At 35.3% G+C, this 13,261-nt stretch overlaps 1 protein-coding gene across 2 annotated transcripts; it reads right to left on the bottom strand.

The window, feature by feature from the left end:
• Positions 1–6,810: 6,810 nt before the first annotated feature.
• LOC120345002 (uncharacterized) lies at positions 6,811–12,195 on the bottom strand. 2 transcript variants are annotated; one of them, XM_078117056.1, is made up of 5 exons: positions 11,431–12,195; positions 9,886–10,056; positions 9,278–9,368; positions 8,234–8,354; positions 6,811–7,221 (listed from the first exon to the last, which is right to left on the bottom strand). In XM_078117056.1, exons 2-5 carry the CDS (start codon positions 10,026–10,028, stop codon positions 7,106–7,108), a joined length of 471 nt encoding a protein of 156 aa, XP_077973182.1. In that variant the 5' UTR covers positions 10,029–10,056; positions 11,431–12,195; the 3' UTR covers positions 6,811–7,105. The 2 variants fall into 2 exon arrangements, with proteins under 2 accessions (XP_077973182.1, XP_039270300.2); XM_039414366.2 differs by having other exon boundaries at positions 9,886–12,195.
• Between the last annotated feature and the right edge of the window lie 1,066 nt (positions 12,196–13,261).

The raw sequence follows: 13,261 nt of genomic DNA, 5'->3' as shown, positions 1-13,261 counted from the left end.
TCATAATTCGTAATTCTTTTTACATCACATCACGCAAATAATTAGTACGTCAGTAACATGTAATAGATGTTTCCCCGACCTTCGACCCCGTAGAAATTCATCCTATACCTTTCTAATAATAACATTTGTATTGAATTGCTATGAATATATTTGTAATTTTACAGACTTATTTCAGATAATTTCTTCATAACACATTGCAGTTCTTCGACTCTATCTTAGGAAAGACGAAACTTTCTGTAAACGTCCGCGTCGTGTTGTAAATATATTACATTTTTGCGAATTAGCTGCGTTCCGGTTGTTACGATTTTTCCAGCTCATCACTGTATACCATGTATGAAAAACATATCCATTCATGAAAAACATGAACTAAATCGAGTACGTTTTTATCATATCATTGTCTCGAGGACTAATATCACGGCAAACAACGAAGAAATAATCGAAATGTAAAAAATGATAAGCCGATAAAAAAACTTCTGAGCAATTTTTGTCATTTTATTTAAATGCCGGAACAAAGATGCTAATCGGGTTCAACCAGTATATAGAATCCCCCCAGATTTATAATTATATTTCTTGCGTTTTGTTTCGTAGGGTGAACCAACTCCTTAAAATATGCGACACAATTTACGTCGTTTAACTGAGCATTCACCCTTTTAAATTTTCAATGACCAGGAATTACGTACACACACACATAAAGCAACATACATAAAACCGCTTCCACGTCTACTTACGTTTTCCGCGGTAAAGCGTTTCCAAAATATCTTAGTTTGAGTCAGCAGCACCAAATAAGAGTAGAAATGTCGGTACTCTCGTAGTATGTGTACCAGGTTAGGGTTAGGCCATAATTTTGTTCCGATTTTCCTTATTTTAGTTCTATTATGGGTTCGCGGACTGCGGACTATCTGTGTTTGCCAAGTGAATATACCCCATGTTCATAGGTTTCAATCCATTTACACAACTTGATGTAAAGTAGGCGAACAAAATTAGTTACCTCCATATTGGTACACACACTTCTGAAGCGCCGAAATGTCTCTTACAATAAATTGTATTGCATATAGAGTAAAATTTTATTATTCGAAATTTCTATGTAAGTTCAGTTGTAATCAAAGATGTGCGAAAGAACATTTGTTTGACTCAGTATAACGAGTATAAATATATTCGGCAGTTTTGTTACTGATGCCGAAGTACTGTTTAATTAATGAAATAGCGATTATCTTTGCATCCTATGTCCACAAAACTGGAGACTCAGAATTATGTCTCAACCAAATTTTTATTTGATGATTTTCCAATTAGAGACCCAAATCCGGGACTAATGATAGTCGATTATATGCCACGTGACAGCTTTGTAACTGACTGATTTCCATAACCAAAGATCGATAACTCTAAAAATGGGGCGAATGCTAGTCGATTGTATATGGATTAGGATTTGACATATGACAGGTATGTAAATGCCTGAAACCGTTTAATACAGGATGTCATATATAATCAATTGAATGCTTAATTAAAAACCCTTCTGAATGATATTGTGTTTGCAATCTCCTTGCTCGTGCGAAATGAATGCTAATGAGAACACCACTAGGGAACAATTATAATAGGAAACATAGCCCGTGGGACACAGTTATTTTCAAATTTTAACGGCAAACTTGGCTAAGCCTTTTTTAAATATGCACAAGCTTTTATTGAAACCTACATTTATATCGATCGTTTTGTTCTACGTGCCAATTATTTCAAATATTTTAGAACTAAGTAGATTTGATCTCATATGACACTGTATGAAGCACAGCTTTGGGAAATAATTTAAATTTAATAGAAAAAGCCGTATTTTTGCATTTTGGCGAGGCTTTGCTTTCTCAATCGAGATGAACGCTGGTATTAATGCGAAGAATGATTTTTCATATATATATGGTCTGCTGATCATGCAATACATAATGTTCAAATAATTATGTTTATGGGACGGAAAGTCGTTTATTACTAAATGCTTAGGCGCTCCAGAAGTGTGTGTACCAATATGGAGGTAACTAATTTTGTTCGCTAACTTTACATCAAGTTGTGTAAAGGGACGGAAGCCTATGGGCAGGGGAGTATATTCACTTGGCTAACACAGACAGTCCCCGAACTCGTAATAGAACTAAAAAATAAGGCAAATCGGAATAAAATTATGGCCTAACCCTAACCTGGTACACACACTGCGGGAGTACCAATGCTGCGATTTATCTTAAGGTTATATTTTAAGTAACATATTGAATAGTTAGTTATTGAATAGTTTAAAAAGTTTAAAACGAGGAGAATAACTGTTACACTTGGCCGTATTAGAGGAAATGAAATAATGGTAATCGCTGTTGGCATGAGTACACTCGAGCACGACAGAGTGGGAAAATATATTTCTAAAATGTATGTATTAAAAATCTCGTTATTCTATACTTTATCGACAATATGTTTATAGAATATATATAAATATATACATAAAATTATAGGCCCTCTAGAAGTGTGTGTACCAATATTGAGATACCTAATTTTGTTCGCCTACTTTACATCAAGTCGTGTAAAGGGACTGAAACCTATGGGCACTTGGCTAATACAGACAGTCCCCGAACTCGTAATAGAACTAAAATAAGAAAACTCGGAATAAAATTATGACGCAACCCTAACCTGGTACACACTACGGTAGTACCAAATTATAATTCCTAGTGTTTTATGCACTTGGTTAAGACTCTTCAAGTGAAAACACTCCATTATCATTTGTTTCCTAATATAGTTGGAACGTGTAAATCAATAAATTGATTCAATAATGAGGCCTCGAATATGCAACACAGGTGTTTGATTACTTTGCGTATATTCAATCAATCAGTGCGATCTCTCCAAGCAGGTAATTTTGATTGGAAAAACCATAAAATCGCCTAATTAATCATACAAATTGTAAAGAAAAATGTTCACAAATGTTAATATTTCTTAATGAGTTTATCAACTCTTTCATTATCGTAATTTGAGAGACTAATTCCCACAGTGAATTGAACGAAATAAAATGATAAAACTTGAATTTTTATACCAAACTACCAATTCAGCTAAATGTGTTATTGATTGCGCACTGCCCGGGGCGTCGATCCAATCGGTTTCATTTTATAACTTAAAGTATATATATACTGTATAATGTGAGTTTGGCGTGCTCTATATAGATGTCTGTTTATGCTCGCAAACTTGCGTATTTTGTGTATTTTCTTTAAATAGTATGAGATTAGTTTTATCCAATTTTAAAAATATCACCAAAATATGATTATTTATTTCCACAGTCTACCGGAATAAATGATTTAATGAAGAAATATATACCAATCATCCAATTATGTTGAATCATCTTGGCTTCTGTGTGAACGATGACGCAAATACGTTGAATAATACTAGACGACGGTTCAATAAGCGGTTATCAAAGAAAATAAACAGTGAACTTAAATAGCGATGTTCAGAATTAAAGTTCATATTAATATTTAAAACGTGACTTCGAAATAATATAGATGATACAATTGGCTTTTTCAGACTTAAAGACGAACAAAGAGTGTCATGGGTTAATATGACCGTGTGGAATACAAACGAGGCATACGTTGTGTCATCAGCGAACAAGAGTTGGGTTATATAATGGGGTTCAGCGTTGAGTTTTGTGTGTTAATATTGCCGTGTGGTAATAAAATGAGGATATAAGTTAGTCATCAGAGTACAGGAAGCGTTGGGTTATATATCATTCATATTTCCTTGTTATTTGGTACAGAATTTAGTAGTTAGATATTCTATAAAAAACTGCTGTGCAGAAAGTATCATTGATTTTGCAAGTTGATATTTTCGAACATTGAGCTTGGGATTATTCGAATAAATAAAGACAAACGAATAGATTTGGGTACTTTATCTAAATAGTAAGTAAGCTGCAATGATTAGTTGAGATTGACTACTGAGATATCATTATTATTTTATAATATTTTTTTGGGGGGGGGGACTTAATTATCCTGTAGAAACAACATCGGGGAAGTATTGCTTTTTGTAATATTCTTTTGGCAAATTCTTTTATACCGTTGAACATTTTATTATAAAATTTGTATTAGACAATCGATTAGTTTTTCGCATTTTCATTTTTTCCCTGTCTATTATTGACGTTAGACGTAAATCAATGTATACTTCAATATCCGGACGCCCAGGGATTTATAAAATCAGGTGTTTTAACTAATTGAGACTTAAGACAGACACCCAGGCAAGCATATATTCTGTATGCCATAGTTATTCAAGAACATATATCTGTATTTTGAACGTGAAGTGGGGATGGGATATTAGGTAAATTAAAACCTTGCAGGGGGCTCGAGATGTTCGCGCTAATACCGTGTTTTCCCGAAAATAAGACCTACCCGGAAAATAAAACCTAGCCTGAATTTTAAAAATGATTTTAATATAAGCCCTCTTCTTAAAATAAGATCTAGTCATTTTTTGCCTAGTTGATAGCAAGAAATTTCTCCTATACGTTTTATATGATTGATAATCTATGTTTTGCAGTTATTTCGAATAAAAACGTGTTATTTATAAGTAAATGGATATCGGTTTTCATATTTTGTATATTTTGAAAACTCGTAATTCTCCACTTTATAATTTCGTTTTTGAAATGATGAAAATATAAGACATCCCCCTAATATAAGCCCTAGTGTTATTTTTCGGATGAAAATTGAAATAAAACCCAGTCTTATGTTCGGGGAAACACGGTATGCATACAGTATTCAACAAAAATATTTTATAATAACATTTCAACTTTTTTTTCCTATAGATTTTTAAGGTAACCTTATTAATAAATTACCATGGCGGAAATACCTACAACATTGTATGCTTTATCAAACGTGACATACGTGATATCAACATTTTCAGTTGAGATACCAACTTGGAATACTCTGCACACCACATGCCAGATTTTAAACGCTTTTATGCTTCTCTGTTCACTTTGGTTATTGCTGTCTATGGCTGTGTACGGTACAAACACGAAAAAGTGGAAGAAAAAAACTAGCTCTTCGAGCTTAAACAGCGGTATTATTTACACATCTTGCGTTGCATCTATAATCCTATCGACGACAAAGTTGATATTTAATTCTGTGTTTTTAAACATACATTTGATTGACGGGGCTATGGATTGGTGCGAACTGGTAACAGATATTTCTATTGGAACCGGCATTATCTGCCTCTACGCTATTTACCTTTTCTTATGGCTACGACAAAGAGTAATATATGGACACCCTTGTGTACGTAATTTAGCTGGTAAAACTATTAATGTACTGAGTTGGATTTCGTTATTCGGGATCAGCTTGATATTTACCGGACTTCTGATTGTGTCTGTTGTGCCATTAGAATATACTTCTACACAAAATGCATGCATACGAAAGGAAACAGAATTGCGTAACATAGCGTACATTGTTCTAGCCGGAGTTCTGCTTCTTGTCCAGGGATTGCTGCTATGCCTGTTTGTTTATCCAATGATTCGAAGCAGTTCAGTTCAAGGGAGAAAACAACAAAGTGTGGCAGAATCAAATCAAGAAAATTACCTTACAAGAGATAGGAAATTGTTTTCAACCTGCCGTAGAAGTAAAAACAAATCAATTATTAGAAAAAACAGGAGCACAGTTTCAAGAATGATTCGTCGATCTGTTATATGTGCCGTTATCACTGTAGTAACTGACATAGGTAGCATGACTTTTCTTGCTCAGCTTCCCTCAAGCGTATCATTCGCTATAACGAGTTCTTTATACGACATCAGTATTTTTATAAACATTTGTTGCGCGCTGGCAACTTTCGGGAAAGCTAAACGCATTCTTCTTGCTCCATTTTCCATTTGTACAAAAACTACGCTATCACAAACGTCGTCATCATTTGGAGAAAGCATCGATGACACTTCGAGACGTAATACTACTCAGCCGACTGGAGAATCCTTTGCCAAATATACGATTGGATTCAGACGGAGTGTCGTTAATGATCTAGAGATCGAAGAAAGCTAGTCTATGAACCCAAAATCATTTACTTGAGTGTGTATATGTAACTGCGTAAATTGTGCAATACACCTAACTCAAAGAGTAGCATAAGGAGGATTCTGCGCGTGAACTCGGAAGGAACCAAAATTCGTACTCTGGCACTGGGAACCCGAATATTGTTTGTGAATCCAATTTGTTTATTGATGTTGTTGGTCATTGTTATATAGCACTGAGGAGCGTGGACTGTTTTAATTATATTGGAACCAGAGTCGCACTCAAGTGATACCCGCAGTTAAAATTTTGAAATCTCCGAATTCGTAATTTCAGACTTCCAATAGTGATAATGAAAGCCAAAATTTCCGACATAGACTTAAAAAGCATCATTTTTGCTAGCCATTTTCATTAGACAATTCAGAAAGGCTTGCATAATCCAAAGCATCGTAATCAAAAGTTGATTCTCTTGGGGAAGGAGTAACAAGTGATATTTCCTTCACCCTGGAGTGGAAATCGAAATTGTTGTTAACAAAGCTTGGGGTCGGGAATGAATTCTCCTTGACTTCACAGCCTTGTCAACAGCAAAAAATTGCAAAGTCGTCGCACATTATAATACATTCAAGTATTTCTATTCTAAAGTTTCAATATTTACCTTTGTCTAATTTTCTAATCCCGCTAGTTGACATAAGCTATTCTTGGATAAATGATTTTTTGCGCCCTAGTTACCGCTTTGTTTCACGAAATTGATATTTCGTCGATGACAAAACTTATATTATTGCATTTTATTTTTAAAAATTGCTTCACTTATATATATACTTTTTCCCTGTTTCAAAAATCACTGTTTGTTGTTGAATTAATTATATCGAATAAAATTATAATATAGTAATTTCAGTAACATACTCACCAATTGAAATGAAGATTCATTAGTAATATTCTTGATTTTATAAAAACTTGTTATAATACCTCAAAAATTTTTGCTCCCTTATTGATAAAATTTCAACCCAAAAACGAAGACGACAAATATACTTCAGTTTAAATTTTAAAACATTTATTTTTATTTTTTCGTTGAAGATGTAAATACACACAAATAAAATCTGATTCATGTTTGATCCCTTTTCTAGAATTATTATAAACTACTGGTTACGGAAAGCTAATTTCAGTATGTCAAGCAGACGAACGCCGTCAGATTCCGGAAGTTCTTCACCCTCTTCCATATCGTTAATCATGATCTCAAGTTTTGCGAACTCGTCTGGAAAACCAAAGTAGAATTAATGTTTCCTCAACCACCAGTGGACAGTCCATGAATAGGTGCTTCGTAGCATGTGTACCAGGTTAGGGTTAGGCCATAATTTTATTCAGATTTTCCTTATTTAGTTCTATTACGAGTTCGGGGACTGTCTGTGTTAGTCAAGTGGATATACCCCTCGACCATAGGCTTCAGTCCCTTCACACAATTGATGTATAGTAGGCGAACAAAATTAGTGACCTCCAGATTGGTACACACACTGGAGCGTCAATAAATGAAGGAAATTTAATCCTGATTTTGAGCATGTGTTAGCCAGTGTTAGGTACAAGTTCATAAAGATTGAGTCGCGAATTATGGACCACTCGGATTTCCAATCAAGTCCCAGCATTATTGGTGTTCGAAGTCGAGTCAGTGCATTCCCGGGTCCCAAGTCAATGCCCGTTTGAGTCACATGTCGCGACCGAGTCATAGTACATTTCATTAACAATGGCGGAGTGGATAAATATGTGGAGATAGCACTACGACTTTCATCTGGCGTAAACTAACGGTATTCTGAAAGACAATGTAAGATCGACTTTGTGTCAATACATAAGGACTTACTTATGCTCATTTATTAACAACATTTAACTCGGCATCAACACTGCCAATTATGAGTTATTGCTGTAAAAATTAGTAAATATACGATTTTTTCAATGCAGCTTCAATATACGTAGAAAATCGAACTTCAAATCACAATCATTTTTAGGTCTTTACTCGAGTCAATTTTCGTTGGGTCTCGAGTCAAAGTATCTGGCATTTAAGGCGAGGCGAGTTCGAGCCTATTATTTTCGCGGAAATAACTCAATTCTTTATTTGCAAAGGTGACTTGGATCGAGTCACTGACTCGACACTGAAGTGGCGTGAGCAATATATATACACATTCTAAATAAGGGAACCTGTTGTTACTGATGTGATACAAAAAAGAACCCTTTCTAGAAATTTTGAAAACTATCATTTATTAGAACCAATGCATTACCTTCGCTCAGGTTTCTCATTTCAGTCAGACCATCAACAACTTCGTCAACTTGTTTTTCGCTCAAGTCTTTGCTGAGTTCTAGAGCAAGTTTGTCCATGTTGTCACGAAATACCTCGTCAGGCTGAAAAAAGATAAATATCGTAATTTAGCTGATATTTTCATGAATTTTTCGTTTTAATATTGCCCAGATATAATCGAACAAAATTAATTGTAAATCGTCCCGGAGAAGTCAGATCGGGGCTGACGTAATTTAGATTTACTCAAGTTGGAAGCTATAAAAGGTAGAGTTACGGTACTGGCAAACGATGGCAGTAGTTTTGTTCTCTTTCCTGACCCGAAGTCGGAGTCAAAGTTTCTCCAAACCGGGAGTCGATTGTATATTTTTTCGACCCCGCGAGTCGACTGTTCTTTTTTGACAATTCGCGAATTAACTCGACAATACCTAGACAGGTGGCTTAGATATTGAAGTCGTGGTTGGACTTATTATTGAGTCTAGGCCTTTTCTCTCAGTCGGTAGAATTATTTAAAAACGAAACGGCGAATATTAATTAACATATATATCGATGTCTCGCAATTCTTTCTAGGTAATTGACTAGTTACTTCTGCCAGCTGGCGGTTGGTTACCGGATGAGGAGTCGTGGTTCGACTTTTTATAAGTGACGGAAGTCATCGGCTGGCCCCCCGCGACTAGAATAAATATATATATAAAAAGAGACAGGGAATGTTAATAATAATATTACCATTTCCCGAAATTCCCCCTGTAAAACAATTTTGCCAATGCCTGGACTATATGATTGGTTTCCGAGCGAAAAGTCCTGGTTCTACTCATTATTGACCATTTGATTCATCGGTCTTTTCTCAGCCGTTCTAGATATTAAAAAACGAGAGGGGAATATTGATAATAATAATACTTCCCGTGGCTGTCTTTGGCAATCAATTCTGCCCCCCTTGCTATTGGATTGGTTACCGGACGAGGACTCAAGGTTCGACTTATTACTAGATAAAAATAAGAAACGAGACGGGAAATATCAACAATAATGGTACCATTTCCCGCAGTTCTTTGACATCTCCCACCGCTGCTAACCCGTATCTCACAGCATGCGTCAATCCAACGTGCACAATTTTACGGACCCATCTATAACAAAAGGTCGCAAAAAGTGATTTAGTTCCATTAACGGATCATTAAATGGGGTTGATAAAAATCGAGAACCTGATGCAAATTCGAAGAAAATAGTCACTTTTTCACAAAATTTTCAACTTCATTTTCCTACAAATTTAACTTGTCATATTAAAATGATATACAGTGAGGGAAGATTTCGACTTGGAATATGATTTATCTCATCTCGGCCTGTTTTGGATGAAAAATAAAATTTGATATTATTTGTTAAAAATTATATATATGAGTCATGACGCTCCCGTAGTATTTGTACCAAGATGGCGCACAACCTGGTAACTCTAACCTGGTTCACATACTATGTTCAGGCTATGCAGGCTGTGCGCCATCTTGGTACGAATACTACGGGAACACCATATATATTATCACTTATCAGTAGTATAAATATAAAAATACTAATATTTGGGTAATTTGAAACAAGATAAATTGTAACTGGAACGTAGAATCCAATCCTTTTCAATTCATAAATTCAACTTACGCATGCCTTTTCCATATGCGTTTTGCTCCATACCACGCTCGCTTTACACCGTGCCATACCTTCCTTGCCCACCCCCACCCATCAGCGTTGCCGAAAAGTAGTGCCACCGACAGAAGAGCAAAAACAATCGCTTTCGCGTGCATGATTGCTCAGAATTAATTCAAGGAGAGTCTAAAACACGATTCGGCTTTTAATCGATAAGATTTAAACTAAAATTTTCTCTTTCAATAAGTTCTAGAACAGTGGTTACCAACCTTTTTTTGCGCCGCGACCCCCTTTGGATAGTTTCTAACATGCCGGAACCCTTTTCGCGATATATATGCTGAATTTAAATGAATTAAAACTAATAGGTCATGCAAAAATGAATATTAGGCTTTATTGCGTTTTCTGCAAAATAGTTCAATCAATTCAAGTACTAGCAAAAAATTTTATTCCGTTATCCCAAAAATAATTTTTTATAACTGTCTTTGAGTGCACTATCACCACTATTCAATGAACACCGTATTATCTGGGTATTAGGCCGATTATCAAGACCTAAACTCCGGGAGACAAAAACGGTCTGGACGGTACCGCAAAATACGTTAATGAAAATGCATAACTCGTATACTTCCATGCACTTCGCATTCAGTACCGTACATATTGTGCAGCACAAATATTGATTTAGTTTTTTTACAATAAATAACTTGAACTGAACAAAAACGGGAATGCGACTTGCGCATCACATTAGAAAGCGGTCTATTGAAGATTGAATGAATAAAGTAGTTTTATTTATAGAGGGAGTGTTCCAAAATAGATAAAAGGGGAAATTCAATAGAAAAAAGGTTGGGAACCACAGACTTCAAGTCGAATTAAAATGCGTGCTGCCAACAGATAAGAATTCATGGTGATAAGAGTGTTATGAAGTGGGAGACCTTAGTTTGATTCTGGGATTGGTCAACCCAAAGCCTTAAAAATTAGTTTTCACTCTTTTTCTTGTTTTTAAATTTTCCGCCTATAAAACAAATTTGTTTTTCCACCACTTATTATAATAGATTTTATGGAAAAAGTCGTACGTATAATTATTTTGTTCTACGATCCCCTGAAAAGTGACCCCCGGGTTGGGGACCACTGTTCTAAAATAACTGGTTTATGTTATGAATACGACGAAGGCGCGGTTCACGAACCACAAAGTCAGAAAATATTTGAAACAAAATAATTTTTTTCTCATTAATGAAATGATTACTGAGTGAATTAAAGCCGCGGCTTGTCAAATGAGTTTTATTTGGAACAAATAAAATTTCATGTTGCATTATACAGGGTGTTAATAAAGTAACGCAAAGTTAACAGAAGTTAAAGACTTTTTTTAACGTTGTCATGACAGAAAATTTTACCTTACATTTTGCGTAACTTTTTTACCACCCTAAATTAGATTCCATACGTCAGGTTTCCCAGAGTACGGTATTTTTCAATAATTCATTTTATATGGTTGGTTAGCTACCTAGAATAATTTATATATAAATCGGAAAATACCACTGGAATATTGTAGTACCGATAGCAAAACATTACCTAAATATATCAAACTGCAGGCGCTCTCCGCAATTGTTTTAAGCCAGAAAGGTGGTCGACTCTTACACTTATTCTAATACACGCCGTTTTGAGCAAAAAATGGCGCTCAACAATATGCGTGCACATATCATTGTATTATTATGATTAACGTGGATTTAAAAAGCTCTTAGATAATCTTTCCCGCAATGACGAGTGATAGAAAATATCCCCTTTTATTCAATATACGAATATGCAACATCGAAATATCGTTTCATGACGAGTAGGCCGGAACATTGTCATAGGTTCATCAGCGGATTTGCATACAAGTCCAATTTAGTCATGCATTGTACAAATTACAAATGCTCAATCAGCACGAGTATTCTGCCGAAATCTTGCATTGAAATTTGATGTCGATCATGAGTCAAGTAATAGGGTTTTCATTACTATCCCGGGCATGGCGAAGTAGATAACACAACGTAAACATATAGCTGGTCGATACATCACGCCCGCTTACAGTCCAGGTTGGCCACGGGATCCAGTGATTCACGCGACTTGGTGGTTCATGTGAAGGTCTCGTAACCGACTGGCGGTGACGTTCTTTTCTTTGTTCTATTACGAGTTCGGAGACAGTCTGTGTTAGTCAAGTGAATATTCCCCCTGCCCATAGGTTTCAGTCCTTTTACACAACTTGATGTAAAGTCGGCGAACAAAATTAGTTACCTTCATATTGGTACACACACTTCTAGAACGCCAAAAATTGTATGTATTCTCATGGGCCAAAACGAATTTGCAGGCAGTTCGTTTATGTATGATTAATAACTTATTACGTCATTGATATACGCAAAAGCGGATGTCGAGACTAAGTTCTACTTCTGACATTTGCTGCCAGGCCACTTGCAAACTCTGCGCTAAAAAGTCAACAAATGAGAAAGTACTTTGCACATAATGAAATACCACCATTTGAACTTAAAAAAGTGTACAGGTCGAAGAAAAGAATACAAGCAGCAAAACAGTAAAAAATGATTTATAAGATATTGTAACGAATATTATATGTGGTGCTGGGGTAATCTATTTTTTTCTACCGTTTACCCACTCATAAAAGCAAAATTACCCCCTCAAGTGTGGAGTTCGAAAAAATACAATTGAAGCACGAGAAATTGCTAATATTTTTCTCAGTATAAAGAACAAATAGACAGTCTTGCTGTCGTGATCATATGATAGCTATCGCGCAACAGAAAACATTGCAAATCCTGGAATGTAGTAATCAACAGACGCCGTTAGTACCACTAAAAGGAAATTGGTAGCTGCAAGAAGGCAAGTGTAAATTTCTCGTTCTTAATTTCATTTTTAAATATTTTGCATTAAAATCCTAAATTTAGCCAAGGTTGTAATTGCACATGAAAATTCAACAATAGAAATTTGATTATCTGAATTTGGTTTTTCAAATCGTTTCAATTAAAATTTCATTTCAAACAAAAGGTCGTGAATATTCTTTCATAATAGGTGTAAAAGAAGAGAATTTAATAATTTATTCGACAAAAATGTACAGTTTTAGTCTTATCTTTCTCAACAAAATCTCCATTGTAAGCAAGAGTGTTGGGTAGAAGTACCTAAACCTGAGGTAGGCAAGGTTTTCAGACTGGGGGCCAAAAACTTTGCTCAACTAGACTACCGGGCCAATCAAATGTGACGTAAAGTGTTATATGTTATGAACAAAATTTACAGTGTTATAAAAGCAAAAGTGGAAAACAATGAGCCTCGTGCCAAAACTAAATTTAATCGCAATTTTAACAAATTCCTTGAGCTATTTTCTAGCTAAAACATCAAAATTTGGTTGTGGCAGCATCAGGCG

Source organism: Styela clava, chromosome 1, assembly GCF_964204865.1.
Source record: "Styela clava chromosome 1, kaStyClav1.hap1.2, whole genome shotgun sequence".
Classification (NCBI taxonomy): Eukaryota; Metazoa; Chordata; class Ascidiacea; order Stolidobranchia; family Styelidae; genus Styela; species Styela clava.
Note: the sequence above shows the minus strand (reverse complement) of the source record. Positions and strands in the feature narration are given on the sequence as shown.